Source organism: Chamaea fasciata, unplaced genomic scaffold, assembly GCF_029207755.1.
Source record: "Chamaea fasciata isolate MVZ Bird 193981 ecotype frontalis unplaced genomic scaffold, bChaFas1.0.hap1 SCAF_28, whole genome shotgun sequence".
NCBI lineage: Eukaryota > Metazoa > Chordata > Aves > Passeriformes > Sylviidae > Chamaea > Chamaea fasciata.
This window is the reverse complement of record NW_027094113.1, coordinates 3,240,664-3,256,787: the sequence shown is the minus strand read 5'-3', so window position 1 is coordinate 3,256,787 and position 16,124 is coordinate 3,240,664. Positions and strand designations below refer to the sequence as shown.

The 16,124-nt window shown below is 64.5% G+C and overlaps 1 protein-coding gene across 2 annotated transcripts; it reads left to right on the top strand.

Annotated features, from left to right (window-relative positions):
• The first annotated feature begins 410 nt into the window (after positions 1-410).
• Positions 411-16,096, top strand: ABCA7 (ATP binding cassette subfamily A member 7). 2 transcript variants are annotated; one of them, XM_066205799.1, is made up of 51 exons: positions 411-476; positions 1,843-2,132; positions 2,249-2,342; positions 2,541-2,682; positions 2,765-2,892; positions 2,957-3,078; positions 3,152-3,346; positions 3,442-3,531; positions 3,631-3,856; positions 3,970-4,109; positions 4,185-4,301; positions 4,440-4,619; positions 4,697-4,905; positions 5,004-5,180; positions 5,377-5,599; positions 5,702-5,923; positions 6,036-6,240; positions 6,309-6,425; positions 6,597-6,768; positions 6,917-7,048; positions 7,141-7,280; positions 7,357-7,494; positions 7,618-7,829; positions 7,955-8,027; positions 8,279-8,481; positions 8,595-8,643; positions 8,857-8,919; positions 9,332-9,349; positions 9,501-9,655; positions 9,740-9,864; positions 9,940-10,038; positions 10,234-10,429; positions 10,550-10,644; positions 10,833-10,865; positions 11,204-11,309; positions 11,391-11,465; positions 11,709-11,878; positions 11,946-12,123; positions 12,209-12,324; positions 12,480-12,624; positions 12,712-12,835; positions 12,924-13,056; positions 13,635-13,755; positions 13,864-13,926; positions 14,003-14,109; positions 14,343-14,484; positions 14,554-14,688; positions 14,765-14,868; positions 14,976-15,068; positions 15,151-15,388; positions 15,464-16,094. In XM_066205799.1, exons 2-51 carry the CDS (start codon positions 2,067-2,069, stop codon positions 15,602-15,604), a joined length of 6,747 nt encoding a protein of 2,248 aa, XP_066061896.1. In that variant the 5' UTR covers positions 411-476; positions 1,843-2,066; the 3' UTR covers positions 15,605-16,094. The 2 variants fall into 2 exon arrangements, with proteins under 2 accessions (XP_066061896.1, XP_066061895.1); XM_066205798.1 differs by lacking the exons at positions 411-476; positions 9,332-9,349 and having other exon boundaries at positions 1,778-2,132; positions 14,343-14,688; positions 15,464-16,096.
• Positions 16,097-16,124: the final 28 nt, after the last annotated feature.

The window sequence follows — 16,124 nt, the reverse complement described above, 5'->3', positions numbered from 1 at the left end:
GTGGGGCGGGATGCTGCGTGTCCCAGGGGGAGGAGCGGGAGCCGGGAACGGGCTGCGGGGTTAATAGATGTGCGGTTGATAGATGAGTAATGAACAGTGCCAAAGGGACAGGATGGGACGTGCCTGTCCGGGAAGGGATCCACCTTTTTGGCCGAAATTCTGCGTTTCGAAGAGCCGTGAGGCTCCCAAGGGTGGGATGGGCAAGGCGGTGTCACCCAAGGGTGGGATGGGATGGGATGGGATGGGATGGGATGAGATGGGGCGGGATGGGATGAGATGGGGCGGGATGGGATGGGATGAGATGGGGCGGGGCGGGGCGGGGGCGGGACTCCGAGCCCCCCCGTCGGACCTGCCCCTTTAAGAGCCGGTTCCCATGACGTCACTGCCACGGCTACTTTGTAGCGCGGGGAGGGCGGGGCCTGCGCGCGCCCGGCGGAGCCGCGGGGTCTCTTAAAGAGGCCGCGCAGCCGCATCAGGTAACGGGGACCCGGGCCGGGGGCTGCGAGGGGGGAGAGGGGAGGCTGTGTCCCGGCTGCTGGTCTTGGCAGGATGCGGCCGCCCAGCGTCCCCCCGAGGCTCTTAGTGCCTCCCCGCCCCCCGGGGCTATCCCCGTGTCCCCATCGTAGCCCTGAACTGTCCCCATGTCCCCTCTGGACTGTCTTCATCGTCCCTTCGAGCTGGCCCCATAGTCCCCTTGGATTGTCCGTGTCTCTCCCGGGCTATCCTCACCTCTCCCGGTCCGTCGGCCTCCCGGTGACTCCGCACCCCACCCGGAGAGGGGCTCCGGGCGGCCGAACCGGGTTGGGGGACGCGAAGTTGGAGGACGCCAGGGCCGGCAGCTGCAGTTGGTCCGGCGGTTGCCGGGGTCGCGGGGTCCACCGAGCTCCCGGGCTCCCGGTTGCAGTGATGAGGCGTGTTTGTCCACGTGAGATGAGTGAGCAGATTCCCACGCGAGTCCCCCGGGAGGATCCAGAGATTCTGTGGTTGTTTTGTCCCGAAAGGAGCCGCCGCCCCCGCGGGGCTGGGGCTCCCCGTGACCGGCATTTCCGCAGCACCCTCCTGTTCCAGCAGATGGGGACACCAGACACCTCTGTCACCCCCATTCCAGCAGCTGCTTCTTTCTCTCCGTGTCACCCCATCTGACCCCGGTGCATCCCCGGAGGATTCCTGCCCCTGGGCCCACCCGTGTCCGGCCCCGCAGGCCGATTAGGCGGATTTCATAATCCCGCTGTCCCGTGCCCGCTTATCCCGGCTGCGCTGGGGACCCGGCTTAGCCCCGGGCGCGGGCGGGTGGCGTCGAGCGCGGGGCGGCGGGTGAGTGCGCGGCTCCCTCGGCCCCGGGGAAAATCGGGGGCCAAGTCTGCGGTGATGTCCCAGGCTCGCGGTGACCGAGGAGCCGCCCCGGAGCTCGGTTCTCCCGGGGCACGGGTGGGTGCAGCGGACGGAACGCTGAGGGTTGGGTCGTGCCGCCGGGCTTGTCACTGAGCCGCCTTGGCAGAGCTTTGCTGCCGGGCCTCGGAGCTGCTGGCCCCGCTCCACGGGTGGGTGAATGCCCAGGAATTGGCAGAGGCGCGGCTGCTACCCGCGGGATCTGGGTGTCGGAGCTCGCGCCTCGAGCCCACAGCACCGGAGCAACTCCGCTCCTGGGCTGATGAGTGCCCCACCCACATCCTCCTCTCGGGGAAACTGAGGCACGGGCAGGTCTCAGCCTCCCCCGGGCTGCCCAGCTCTCTCGGAGCTACTTCGGGGGTGCCAGACTGCTCCCTGTGCCCGGGGTGGGCGTGGATCATGCTCCTGGCTCCTGGACAGAGCTCGTGCCCAATTCTGGTGCTTTTGGTTTAGGAAAGAACGGGATCTGAGCCTTTAGCTCCGGAAAGGAGCTTTGCTGCAGGAATGCCGTCCGGCTTCTGCCGGCCGCGGAGCTCAGCCCTGTGCCCGGCACTGTGCCCAGGGTGTGATAAGCCCCGAAGCAGAAGGAAGTGAGAGCCCAGCCGTCGCCTTCAGCTTGGGTCTGCCTCCTTACTCTCACCCGCAGCCGGAACCCAGCGGAGCCCACGACCCCCACGATGGCCGTGGGCACCCAGCTGGGGCTGCTGCTCTGGAAGAATTTCACCTACCGCCGGCGGCAGCGGGTAAGTGGGCGATTGGGATGGGGCTACCCAGAGCCGCTGGTTCCTGGCAAAGGGACAGGCAGAACCCTGGACATGGATGGGAACTGGGACCCCCACCAAGCTTGCGTCTCCCCCAGATCCAACTGGCTATCGAGATCCTGTGGCCCCTCTTCCTCTTCCTTATCTTGATCTCAATGCGGCGATCCCACCCACCCTTCAAGCAGCATGAGTGTGAGTGTCCCCCGCAGGACCCCCTGAGCCAGCTAAGACCCCTCTGTGTGCCCCCTGTACGGGAGCCCTTCGGGGTGACACCAGGGGGATAAACAGCGAGTCACAGGGTGGGGACTCGCTGGCATCTCCCTGCTCGGGTGTGTGTGGGGTCCGGGGGGTCCTGCACTGCCCCCCTGAACCTGCCTCGCTCTCCATCAGGCCACTTTCCCAACAAGGCGCTGCCCTCGGCGGGGACCCTGCCCTGGCTGCAGGGCATCATCTGCAACATGAACAACCCCTGCTTCCGGCACCCCACGGCGGGAGAGGCCCCTGGCGTGGTGGGCAACTTCGATGGCTCCATGTGAGCGGCGGGGCTGGGGAGCTGCGGGGCAGAGCGGGGCTGGGCCGGGGTCTCATTGCCCACCCCATGTCCCATGTCGCAGCCTCTCCCGCCTCCTGACCGAAGCCCGGCAGGTCCTGCTCCGCGGCCACGGGCAGCGGCTCCTGCACAGCTTCGCCCGGCTCCTGCCCGCCCTGCGCCGGCTCCGGGACAGTGGGAATCAGCGGAGGGGTGAGCACCGGGAGCGGGGGGTACCGGGGGAACGAGACCCCTTATCTGACCCCTGCTCCCCCAGCTCTGTCGGTGAGGGAATACTTGAGAGAGGACGAGACTTTCTCCCGGTTCCTGCGGACCAACACATCTCTGCCCCCGGCGCTGGTGGATGAGCTGATGGGGGCTCGGCTCAGCCCCCGCATCGTGAGTGTCGAAGCCGTGCCCACTCCCGGCGCCCGCTCCCGGTGACCGCATCACGACTGCCCTCTCCTTGCAGTTCTCCCTGGCGAGCATTCGCCTCCCGCTAAAGGTCCTGGTCTGCAACGCCTCGGTCCTGGGGGGCTTCCTGGTGGGCGGCGACGCCGACTCCACCCAGAGCCTGCAGCAAGAACTCTGCGCACTGCCCAGCTCCCAGCTCCGTGCCATGGAGGGCTCCTTCCTCTCCCAGATGGACTTCCCACGACTCCTGACAGTGAGCCCCAGGGCGGTCGGGTGCTGGAAGGCACCGAGGCAGAGACCCCTGGCCTCCCCGACAGGGCTGTGACCCCCTTCTCATGGCCCCTGTAGGAACAGCTGAGCTCGGAGTTGGGCGGAATCGCTGGCACCGTGGAAGCTTTGGGCAACTTCCTGCGTGATGCAGCATCCCTGATGGAGGAGGTACACCCCTCACTCCCCTGCTCCCTACCCACCCCTACAGTGTCCCTGGGTGCCCCTGTCCCCCACTGCCCCTCTCCACTCCCACCTCACTCTCCCCAGGTCTCCTCCATGACCAGCCTGGCCGAGCTGCGTCAGGAGCTTGTGGGGCTGAGGGCCCCCAACACCAGCACAGGTGCCTTCACAGCCCTGTCACGCATCGCCTGTGGACACCCTGAGGGCGGGGGGCTCAGGATCCCCTCCCTCAACTGGTACGAGGACAATGATGTCAAAGCCTTCCTGGACCGGAACAGCTCTGAGCAGAGACCCGTGGCCTCAGGCAGCACCAGTGAGTGGGGGGCTGGGGGAGGCTCAGCTGGGGGCTGTGGGGGGCAGCGGGGGCTGGTGGTGAGGGGCTGGTGGTGTGGGGCTGGTGATGAGGGCTCAGCTCTGCACTCCCAGGTCCATTCTGCCGGGAGATGCTCCGCAGCCTGGAGTCCAGCCCCTTCTCACAGATCTTCTGGCGGGGGATCAAGCCCCTCTTTGTGGGGAAGATCCTGTACACACCACCCGGGCCTGGCCCTGACAGTGTCATGGCTGAGGTGAGTGAGGGCTGTGGGGGGCCTGGAGGGGTTTGGGGGATCCTATCCTGGACCTGCCTCACCTCCCTCACACAGGTGAATCGGACCTTCCGGGAGCTGGCAGTGCTGGGGGAATTGGGGGGTGCCTGGCAGGACCTGGGACCCCGAATCTACACCCTCCTCAACAGCAGCCTGGAGATGCAGGTGCTCCAGGTGTGTGACCCCAGACTCTTCCCATTGGGAATGGGGTTGCTGTGGGGTGCAAGATGGGGTGCAGCTGGCCAGGAGCAGGGTGGGGTGCAGCTGGAGCAGGGCGGGCTGCATGGCCTCCCATGTCCTGGTGCTTTGCAGGACCTGCTGCTGGCCCCAAGCACAGCCCAGCTCCTGGATGAGTTCCTCAACGGCACTTCCTGGAAGCTGCCAGAACTGGCCACATTCCTGGCAGGGCCAGAGGGGGGACCAGGCCTCACCTGGCACCAGGTGTATGCTGATGTGGATGCAGTCCTGAGGACGCTGTCACAGTTCATGGAGGTGTGTGTCACCCGGCTGTGGGCAGGCTGTCTCCATCCACCACCTGCGCCTGCTGAGCCCTACCTGCCCTCCCACAGTGTGTCTGCCTAGACAAGATCGAGGCAGTGGCCACTGAGGAGCAGCTGGTAGCTCGGGCCCTGGAGCTGCTGGAGGAGCAACAGTTTTGGGCAGCAGTGGTCTTCCAGCCCCCCATCAATGCCACAGCTCCCGGACTGCCACCCCACGTCCACTACAAGATCCGCATGGACATTGACGACGTCACAAGGACCAACAAGATCAAGGACAGGTTGGGGGGTGCCCACCCTCTCTGTCTCCATGGCCAGCCAAGCAGCCTGTGCTTGTAGATGGGAGTTCCCTGGTCCCAGCACCGTGCTCTGCCCCCAGGTTTTGGGACCCAGGCCCCGCAGCTGACCCCTTCAGTGACTTGCGCTACGTCTGGGGGGGCTTCGTCTACATTCAGGACCTGGTGGAGCAGGCGGTGGTGCGGGTGCAGACTGGGGCTGCCCCACGGACTGGGGTCTACATCCAGCAGATGCCCTACCCCTGCTATGTGGACGATGTGTAAGTGGGCAAGGGCAGCCCCAGACCGTGGCACTGTTGAATGACCCCCCGCTGCCTTGGGGCACACATCCTGGCATCCTGCAGCATCGCTGCACCGGGGAGGTGCCACAGGGCTGGTCATGCCCTGGTGTCCCTGGCCCAACAGTGGCCCAGGAGTGTTGAGCCAAGGGTGGAATGTCTGGTGCTATCTCCCCAGGTTCTTGAGGGTCCTGAACCGCTCGCTGCCTCTCTTCATGACGCTGGCCTGGATCTACTCAGTGGCCATGATCATCAAGAGGGTGGTGCACGAGAAGGAGACGCGTCTCAAGGAGACCATGAAGACCATGGGGCTGAGCAACGGAATCCTCTGGCTCAGCTGGTTCCTCAGCAGCTTCATCCCCTTCCTCCTCAGCTGTGCCCTCCTTGTTCTCATCCTGAAGGCAGGTTGCAGGTCTCAGGGGACAGCATGGGTGAACAGGGAACATCAGGGCTGGGAGCCAGCATGGGGGGCTCCACAGGCTCCAACCTGCCTCCATCCACAGCTGGGAAACATCCTGCCCTACAGTGACCCAGCAGTCATCTTCCTCTTCCTCGGCACCTTCTCGGTGGCCACCATCAGCCAGTGCTTCCTCATCAGCACCTTCTTCCCCCGTGCCAACCTGGCCTCGGCGTGCGGTGGCATCATTTACTTCTCGCTGTACCTGCCCTACGTGCTGTGTGTCGCCTGGCGCGACTACATCACCTTCCCAATCCGTGTCCTTGTGGTGAGCACCCGAAGCTGCCTCTCTGCAATGCTCCTGGTGCTCTGGGGCAGGGGGCTTTGAGCTGCACCCCCAGGCCAATCTTTGCCCACATTGCCATTCTCACTGTTCTCAGAGCCTGCTGTCCCCTGTGGCCTTCGGCTTTGGCTGCGATTACTTCTCCCTCTATGAGGAGCAGGGGGTGGGCATCCAGTGGCACAACCTGGCTTCCAGCCCTGTGCCAGGAGACCGGTACAGCTTTGCTGCAGCCATGGGGCTGCTGCTGCTGGACGCTGTCCTCTATGGCCTGGTCACCTGGTACCTCGAGGGTGTCTTCCCAGGTGAGTGCAGCTCCCCTGACCCCCAGTTGTCACTCAGCCCCAGCCCCACTCTGCCCCTTCTGCTGCAGGTCAGTATGGGATCCCCAAGCCCTGGAATTTCCCCTTCCTGAAGAGCTACTGGTTTGGAGAGTCGTCTTCATCTGGGCACTCACTGTACCATGCTGCACCCCACACTGCACCCCAAGGTGAGTCCCTGCCCCCCTGGAGCTGTGTCACTGAGGGCAGTGGCCGTGGAGCAGGGCTGTAGCCTCCAGCCGAGACCTTGCTCCCCAGTGGAGGCCCTGAACCCCATGTCGAGGGGTCCTGCCCCCAGCAAGGGGTTCTGGCCAGGGATGTGACCTCTTGGTGGCTTCCAGTGCTGGTGGAGGAGCCGCCTGCCGAACTCCAGCCCGGCGTCTCCATCCGCAACCTGGTGAAGGTCTATGGCAGCAGTGGCCAAGCAGCAGTCAATGGGCTGAGCCTGGACTTCTACGAGGGGCAGATCACCTCATTCCTGGGCCACAACGGTGCTGGGAAGACCACCACCATGTGAGCCACAGAGGGGCTGCATGGCCATGGCTGGGGACAGGAGCTGAGCTTACCCTGTCCCCACCTGGTCCCCACATAGGACAGGGTACCCTGGCCCCAAGCCCTGATGCTCCTGTGCTCCATGACCCATTTTCCTCACCACTTCCAGGTCCATCCTCACTGGCCTCCTGCCCCCCACCTCAGGCACTGCCTACATCCTGGGCTGGGACATCCGCTCCGATATCGACAGCATCCGCAAATCCATGGGGATGTGTCCCCAGCACAACGTGCTCTTTGACATGTAGGCAGGGGTGGGGAAGTGTGGGGAGTGATACAAGCCCGTCCCCCTCAATCCCTGTGCCCCTCACCCTGCCTTTCCCCCTGTCCCCACAGTCTGACCGTGGAGGAGCACATCTGGTTCTACGGGCGGCTGAAGGGGCTCTCGGAGCGGCAGGTGCAGGAGGAGATGGAGCAGCTGCTCCAGGACACGGGGCTGCCACACAAGCGCCGGGAGCAGACCAGGAACCTCTCGGGTGCGTGCGGGGGTCAGGCTGGGTGTCTGTGCGGGGCTGGGTGGCTCCGAGCCTCCCCGACGCTGTCCCTCTGCAGGCGGGATGCAGCGGAAGCTCTCCGTGGCCATCGCCTTTGTGGGCGGCTCCCGGGTTGTCATCCTGGACGAGCCCACGGCCGGCGTCGACCCCTTCTCCCGCCGCAGCATCTGGGAGCTGCTGCTCAAATACCGCAAAGGTCAGGGGTGGGGGCCCCCACTTCACCCTCTGAGCCCTCCAGCCTGGGGCGAGCAGGGGGATGTGCTGGCAGGGAGAACCTGCAATGGGGGGGTCTGGGGTCAAGCCCGTTCCTGGTCCCCAGGCCGCACCATCATCCTGTCCACCCACTACATGGACGAGGCGGAGCTGCTGGGGGACCGCACCGCCATCATCTCAGAGGGCCGGCTCTGCTGCTGCGGGTCCCCCCTTTTCCTCAAGGCCAGGCTTGGCACCGGCTATCACCTCACCCTGGTGAAGCGGGAGAGGAGCGGGACAGCTGGCAACACTGGCACTGTCCCCGGTGTCACCAAAAAGGTGGGTCCCTCAGCCCTGAAGATCATCCCCCAAAGGGCAGCCAGTGTCTCCATCCCGGGTATTGGGGGGCACCGGGGGCCAGGCCCTGCTGTGGGGTGCCAGGCTCCAGCCACCCTTTCCTGCAGGACGGCAGTGACTCAGAACACAGCAGTGACACGGGCCTGGGCAGCGAGCGGGGCAGTGACGCCAGCGCCGTGGGTGAGCGTTTCATCCCCTCACAGTGTCACCCCCAGCTGTTCCCCATACATCCCCCATCAGCCAGGGAGGCCGGGGGTGCACAGCCCTGCATCGGGCCCCTCTCCTCCTTTCACTGGAGGCACAGAAGGGGATCTCCATCCCTTCATCTCCCCATGTGACCTCAGGCTGAGATGCTGGGCACATGGAGCTGTGGCCGGCTGCGCCAGCCAGCAGCTCCTGCCCTGGGTTTCCAGCCCTCCCCATCCCTCCAGATGTGGCCCAGCTGTCGGCGCTGATCCAGAAGCTGGTCCCTGGCTCCCGGCTGGTGGAGGACATCGGGCACGAGGTGCTCTTTGTCCTGCCCTACAGTGGGGCCAGGGATGGGGCCTTCGGGGAGCTGTTCCGTGAGCTGGACGCACACCTGGGGGAACTGGGGATCTCCAGCTACGGCATCTCTGACACCACCCTGGAAGAGGTACCAGGGGGGCTGTGGTCAAGGGGCTCCTGGGGTGCCTGTGACCAGGGGGTTTCCCTCACTGGGCTGTGGGTGCTGGTGTGTGTTTAACACCAGCTCTCCCACACCCCCAGATCTTCCTGAAGGTGGCCAAGGACACAGCGCTGGACACTGATACCACAGGTAAAACCCCTCAGTCCTGGCTGGAGCTGAGCTCTGGGGTACGGGGGGACTGGGGAGGTGCTCAGCAGTCCAGAGCAGAGGGGTGGGGTGTCCCCAGCACCCTGTGTGTCCCTGCCAAGGCTGGGGTCCCCATTGGGAGCACCTGTGGGTGCAGAGAGGTGTCACAGCCTGTGGCCTTGGTCCTGCCCTGGCATCTTGTCCTCATTTTATCAGGCACCATGAAAGGAGCAGTCCCTGGCGAGACGGGGGATGGGGATGTGGCTGATGGAGAGATGGGTAAGGATGGGGGAGGTGGGACCCCTGAGCTGCTGCTGAGTGCTCTCCACCTCCAGCCCCTGGGCTGTCCACCTGGGCAGCTGTCCATCTGAGCAGCCACCCCTTCAGGCACGTGTCCCTTCAAGCAGGGGGATACTCAGGGACCCTCGTGCAGCACAGCTACCTCCCATTTTTGGGGCGTCCCCAGAGCAAAGATCTGAGGGATGAGGATAGATTTGGGGGAGCCAATCTCTGTGCAGGATGGGATATGAAATCCCAGGGGGAATATCCAGCATATGCTGGAGGGAGAACTGGCATGGGGACAGCCACAGGAGTCAGGGTGGGCTGTGATGGTTTGGGGCGCCAGCTCTGCCCTGAGTGGGTGCTGATCCCCGCGTGACTGTAACCCCTCTCTCCTCTCCTTTACATTGAGCCAAAGGAGCCCGGCGAGGTAGGAGCTGAGGGCTGTTTGGGGGGGCTGGGGGTTCCTGCATGCAGCATCCCGTCCCTGCTGGGGTGAGGGGAATGCCCCTGCCAGCACCCTGTCCCCCCACGCCCCACCTGCTACGAGCCCCTTGCCAGACCCCTCTCTGCCCCGGCAGCGGAGGAGCCCCGGGAGACGGACCTGCTGCGGGGGGCGGCGGGGCAGGCCTGCGGCAGGGTGAGGGGCTGGGCGCTCACCTGCCGCCAGCTCCGCGCTCTCTTCACCAAGAGGATGCTCCACGCTCGGCGCAGCACCCGCGGCTTCTTCGCGCAGGTGGGGCCGCGGGGAAAGGATGGGGCAGGGCGCGGGGCAGGGTGGGGCAGAACCAACCCTGATCCCACCCCCCGGCCTCCTCAGATCATCCTCCCCGCCGTCTTCGTCTGCATCGCGCTGCTCTTCAGCCTCATCGTGCCTCCGTTCGGGAAGTATCCGCCCCTGCAGCTCCAGCCCTGGATGTACGGGCAGCAGTTCACCTTTTTCAGGTGTGTCCCCAGCCCTCTGCCCTCCGTGTCCCTCGTCCCCCAGTGCCTCCAGCTCACTCCTGTGTCTCCCGGCAGCAACGACGCCCCGGGAGACCCCGACACAGCCCGGCTGCTGGACGCGCTCCTGGCTGAGCCCGGCTTTGGCACCAAGTGCATGAAGGAAGAGGGGAAGGCGTGAGTGTCCGTGGGACGGGGGCTGGAGGGGGCAGCCGGGGCTTGCCCCCCACCTCAGTGCCCACCTGCCCACGGAGCAGCTCTGCCACCTGGTGTGATGCTGTGGGACCCGCAACATCCCCATGGTGGGTCCCGGTGCCCTGGCTCACACCAGGCTGGTAATGGGAGTCTCTCTCTCTTTCCCTGGGTGCCTAGGACAGGGCTGTGCCCACCAGCTTCCCATCCCGATGGTTTCTCGGCCCCCTCAGCTCCCCCAACCCTGCTGGAGGTGCTGCAGCGTGGGAACTGGACACAGGCCAAGCCATCCCCCCCGTGTCAGTGCAGTGGGCCAGGGGCACAGAGGATGCTGCCTGAGTGTCCTGAGGGGGCTGGGGGGCTCCCACCACCCCAGGTATCCCCCAGCCTAGCAGGGGCAGCCCCAGGGCTCTGTCACTGCTGGCTGTGGGGGCAGGTGATACTCCAGGGATGCCACAGGACTGAGTGTCCATCCAGCCCTCTGTTCATCCCGCAGGTGCAGAGGGGCACGGGCGACATCCTTCAGAACCTGACGGGCAGGAACATCTCTGACTACCTGGTGAAGACCTATCCACAGATCATCCGTCAGGAGTGAGTGCTGGGGCTGGGAACACCGGGGACACTGCAGGGGTGCTGTGGGGACATCAAGGGAACACCCCAGGGACACCTGGGGGAAGGGGACACTGCTGGGGACATGTGGTCTGGTGGGCAGGTGCTGCCCTCATGTCCCCTTGGTGTGTTTCTCTCTCCTCTGTCTCCCCCCACCCCATTTCTTTCAGGCTGAGGAACAAGAAGTGGGTGAATGAGCAGAGGTGAGCTGGGCAGGGGCTGGGGCCTGGCACAGCTGGGGTTGGAGGGAGACAGGAGATCCCTGGTGGGTTTGGGGAGAGCCTGAGTGGTCCCTGGGCAGAGCCATCACCCAGGTGCCTTCAGCCCTCTGCTGTGTGTCTCTTACTCTGGCATCTGGGCAAGTGGAGGGTTGGGTTTGCACAAGGGTGGCAGTGAGGAATTGGTGGCAGGTTCCATAGAATTGTGGGATTGTAGAATCTCCTGGGGTGGAAGGGACCCACGTGGATCCTCAAGCCCAGTTCCTAGCAGGCTGGCAGTGGGAGTGTCTCCAACAAGTTTGGGAGCTCCATTTCTCCCTCAGGTACGGCGGCTTCTCCCTGGGTGCTGGCAGCTCCCAGGCCCTGCCGTCGGCAGCGGAGGTGGATCAGGCGATGCTGGAGCTCCGGGTGCTGCTCAACATCACCCCGGTACAGCTGGACTCAGCCCCAGCTCAGCTCTGGTGTCCCAGTGCTGGGAGACCCCTCCTCACCCGGTCTTCCTGCCCCCAGGGCAGCCCCTCGGATCGGCTCCTGGCCAACCTCAGCCGCTTCATCGAGGGTTTGGATGCCCGCAGGAATATCAAGGTGTGCCCAGGGCTGGGGGTCCCTTGGGGCAAGAGCTGGGGAGCAGCAGGGATGTGACAGTGGTGTCCCCTCACAGGGTGGAGCAGCCCAAGAAGGACTGAGAGTGGCTGGGGCTGGAGGGGAGCAGGAGCCTGGATGGGAGTGGGGGATGCTCCTGGTGGGGCCGGGTGCTGCAGGCACAGCCAGGAGCAGTGCCAGGTTGGGTGGGGGGCTCTGAGCTGCCCAGCCCTTCCCATGCTGCAGGTCTGGTTCAACAACAAGGGCTGGCACGCCATGGTCTCCTTCCTCAACGTGGCCAGCAATGGGCTGCTGCGAGCCCGGCTGCCCCCCGGCACCGACCCCACACGCTTCGGCATCACAGCCACCAACCACCCCCTCAACCTCACCAAGGAGCAGCTCTCCGAGGCCGCTCTGTGAGTGCTGGGGATTGGGGTCCCGCAGCCCCCTCTGGCCCTTGCTGAGCTCTCCCCTCCTCGGCAGGATGGCCACCTCTGTGGACGTGCTGGTCTCCATCTGCGTGATCTTCGCCATGTCCTTCATCCCGGCCAGCTTCGTTGTCTTCCTCATTGAGGAGCGGGTCAGCAAGGCCAAGCACCTTCAGTTCGTCGGCGGGATGAAGCCCATCACCTACTGGCTGGGCAACTTTGCCTGGGACATGGTGGGGATGGGGATGGGGACAAGGACAAGTTTCAAGGTGTTTGGTCCCACCCCTGACCCCTTTCCTGGCTTTTCCATCCCCACAGTGCAACTACCTGGTCCCCGCGCTGCTGGTCATCCTCATCTTCCTCTGCTTCCAGCAGGAATCCTACGTGTCCTCGGCCAACCTGCCCTCCCTGGTGCTGCTGCTGCTGCTCTACGGGTGACGGGGCAGCAGAGCCCGGCAGGGGCGAGGGGGTTGTGGGGCTGGGGTCAGCTGGGGTGAGGGGGTTGTGGTGTTTGGGAGGGTGGGTGCTGTCTCAAGCCCCCCAGATTGGGAGGTACACCTCGGCCAGCCCTTGCCTCTCCCCCTTGCAGATGGTCCATCACCCCCCTGATGTATCCAGCCTCCTTCCTCTTCAGCATCCCCAGCACCGCCTACGTGGCCCTGACCTGCATCAACCTCTTCATCGGCATCAACGGCAGCGTGGCCACCTTTGTGCTGGAGCTGTTTGTGGACAAGGTGAGCCTTGGGATGCCCTGGAACCCCCATCCCTTCCCTGCGGGGCCAGTGCCAGCTCCCCCACCTGTCTCCTTGCTGCCCCACCAGAACCTCAATGACATCAACCGCATCCTGAAGAAGGTTTTCCTCATCTTCCCCCACTTCTGCTTGGGCCGAGGCCTCATTGACATGGTGAAGAACCAGGCAATGGCTGATGCCTTTGAGAGGTTCGGTGAGTCTGGGGGTGTCAGGGCTGCTCACCCTCCCCAAAGCCCAGCACAGGGGTCCCCTATTCCTACAGCCCCTCTCGCTGCTTGCAGGGGACAAGCGTTTTGTGTCTCCCCTCTCCTGGGACCTGGCGGGGAAGAACATGTTTGCCATGGCCATCGAGGGCATTGTCTTCTTCCTCTTCACCCTCCTGCTGCAGTACCACCGCTTCTTCCTGCGCCTGGGGTGAGCACTGGCCGGGGGTACAGAACCACAGAATCACCAGCTTGGAAGAGACCTTTAAGATCATAGAGTTCAACCCAGCCCTAACACCTCAACTAAACCATGGCACTGAGTGCCACATCCAATCTTTTTAAAAACACATTCGGGGATGGTTACTCAACCATCTCCCTGGGTAGATGATTCCAGTACTTTATCACCCTTTCAGTAAAAAACTTTTCCCTAATATCCAACCTAAATTTCCCTTGGCACAACTTGAGATTGTGTTCTCTCATTCTGTCAGTTATTGCCTGGAAAAAGAGACCAACCCCCACCTGACTACAACCACCTTTCAGGTAGTTGTAGAGAGTGATAAGGTCACCTCCAAGTCTCTTTTTCTCCAGGCTAAACAAGCCCAGCTCCCTCAGTTGTTCCTGGCAGGGCTTGTGTTCCAAGCCCCCCACCAGCCTTGTTACCCTCCTCTAGACACGCTCAAGCATCTCAACGTCCTTCCGAAACTGAGGGGCCCAGAACTGGACACAGTGCCCTGAGGGTGCTCAAGGGGATGGACAGCCCTGGATGTGCCCTTGCCACTGTTTCCACAGGCCACGAGCACTGGAGCTGCCCTCACTGGGGGATGAGGACCGGGACGTGGCCAGGGAACGGGCGAGGGTGGGCAGCATCCCCCCGCATGGCTACCTCCTGCTGCTGAAGAACCTGACCAAGGTGGGTGCATGGAGCTGGACCCTGCTGTGAGCTCCAGCCCACCCAGAACCCCTGGGCCCACTGGCAGTGACAGGAGGGAGCACCCAGTGCCACCTCTCCTCCATGCAGGTGTACAGGCGCAGGAAGGCTCCGGCCGTGGACAGGCTCTGCGTGGCCATCCCCCCCGGGGAGGTGAGGGACAGATGGACAGACAGACAGCTCGGTGGGCAGGGCCAGGGCTGCCAGTGACCCTGCTCTGCCCCCACAGTGCTTTGGCCTCCTGGGCGTGAACGGTGCTGGGAAAACATCCACCTTCAAGATGCTGACGGGGGACACAGAGGTGACCCTGGGAGAGGCCTGGCTGAAGGGGCACAGGTGGGGGAATGCCTCCATGTCTTGGATCCCTCTCCATGCCCCCACAGCACCTATGCTATCATCTCTGTCCCTACCCTGTGCTCTTCCTGGCCTTTTGCCCTGCAGCCTGCTTCATCCTCATCCTCATCCCTGCAGCTGCTTGTCCCTATTACCACAGTATCCCTGGCACATGTCCCCATCCCGCAGCATGCTCACCTCTCCCTGTCCCATGCTCACCTGTCCCCATCCCGCAGTGTGCTCACCGACCTCCAGTCTGTCCACCAGCACATGGGTTACTGTCCCCAATTTGACGCCATCACGGACCTGCTGACAGGGCGGGAGCACCTGGAGTTCTACAGCCGCCTGCGCGGGGTCCCGGAGGAGGAGACCCCCAGGGTAGGGCCTGTACCCTGTCCTCCTCAGCCCACGGGGAGCCCCCACCCTCACCCCCTGTGTCTCTCACAGGTGGCTCAGTGGGGCATCACTGCTCTGGGGCTGGGCCCTCACGCAGACCGGCCGGCGGGCAAGTACAGTGGGGGCAACAAGCGCAAGCTCTCCACGGCCATCGCCCTCCTCGGCTGCCCCCCTGTCGTCTTCCTGGTGAGGGGGGCATTGGGAGGCCCCTCGGCAGCACCGGGGTCCTGCCCAGGCTGACCTGGGGCCGGGACCATTGCAGGACGAGCCGACAACGGGGATGGATCCACAAGCCCGGAGGTTCCTGTGGGAGCGCATCCTTGGCGTTATCCGGGACGGCCGGTCTGTGGTGCTCACGTCCCACAGGTGAGTCCCCACCCAGGGCCTGCAGCCCCCTTAAAGGGGAGCACCTCTGGAATCCCCTGGACAGGAGTGTCCCTCTGCCCTGGGGGAGCTCACATGTGCCGCCCCAGCATGGAGGAGTGCGAGGCGCTCTGCACCAGGATGGCCATCATGGTCAACGGCCGGTTCCGCTGCCTGGGCAGTGTCCAGCACCTCAAGAACAGGTACCAGGCTGGGGGGCTGAGGGGGTTTCCTGAGAGTGGTGGCCACGGCCAGTCCTCACAGCAATGTCTCCTCTCCCTGCAGATTTGGGGACGGGTACACAGTGGTGGTGCGGGCGGGGGGGCCTGGCCCAGCGGCGGTGCAGACTCTGCTGCAGCAGCACTTCCCCGGCATCGTGCTGCGGGAGCAGCACGGGGGGCTGCTGCAGTACCACCTGCCTGCCCGTGTCACCTCCCTGGCCACCGTCTTCAGCCTTCTGGCCGCCAACCGTGGCCCCTGCCACATAGAGGACTACTCCGTGTCCCAGACCACACTGGACCAGGTGACAGGGGAGGCAGGTGTGAGGGCAAGGTGGCCCTGTCCCATGGTGCTGTCTCTCATCATGCCGTTCCTGCAGGTCTTCGTGAACTTTGCCCAGGAGCAGAGTGATGGGGACGCCGAGGAGGTCACAGCCCCGGGACAGGATGCAGCCCCCAGCCCCGGGAGGAGGCTGAGCACGTTCCTGGAGGACGACAGCTACCAGGAGAGTGCTGTCTGAGTGGGCCATGGTGTCCCATGGACCCGCACAGACCCCTCCTTGGTTGTCACCGCAGCACAAGGCAGGGGCACAGGGCTTGGGGGTACTGCAGACCCCCAGAGCTGCGCAGAAGAGGCCTGGGCACATCCTGCCCGCTGGCACAGTGTCACCATCCCAGGGGATAGTGTGTGCTGGGGAGGGTCAGAGTGCCAGGACCGGGCTGGCCCCGGCTCCCTGCGGTGGGGTGGATGCCCTGCGGGGGGCTGAGCTGGTTGGGGGGGTCTGGGGCTGGCCTTGGGACCCCGCTGCTCCCCACCGGACCCGAGCTTGCTGTAACAGAACAATTCAATAAAAACCCACGGTACTGCTGGGGGGCTCGATTGCCCTCACCGTGACGCGACCGCAGTGAGGGACAGGGCGGGGGCACAGCGGGACAGGGGCAGCAGAGTGACCCTGACACAGGCAAAGGCGAACATCAACCCTGTGATGAGGCGCCTGGGGCTCCCCCGGCCTCGGGGGGGGCTGCAACACCCCGTGCCGC

Coding starts and splice junctions, on each gene's coding strand:
- ABCA7 (XM_066205798.1), top strand. CDS start 2,067: ATGGCCGTGGGCACCCAGCTGGGGCTGCTGCTCTGGAAGAATTTCACC. Junction 5,181..5,376: donor CCCTGCTATGTGGACGATGT/GTAAGTGGGCAA, acceptor CTATCTCCCCAG/GTTCTTGAGGGTCCTGAACC. Junction 10,866..11,203: donor AAGTGGGTGAATGAGCAGAG/GTGAGCTGGGCA, acceptor TTTCTCCCTCAG/GTACGGCGGCTTCTCCCTGG.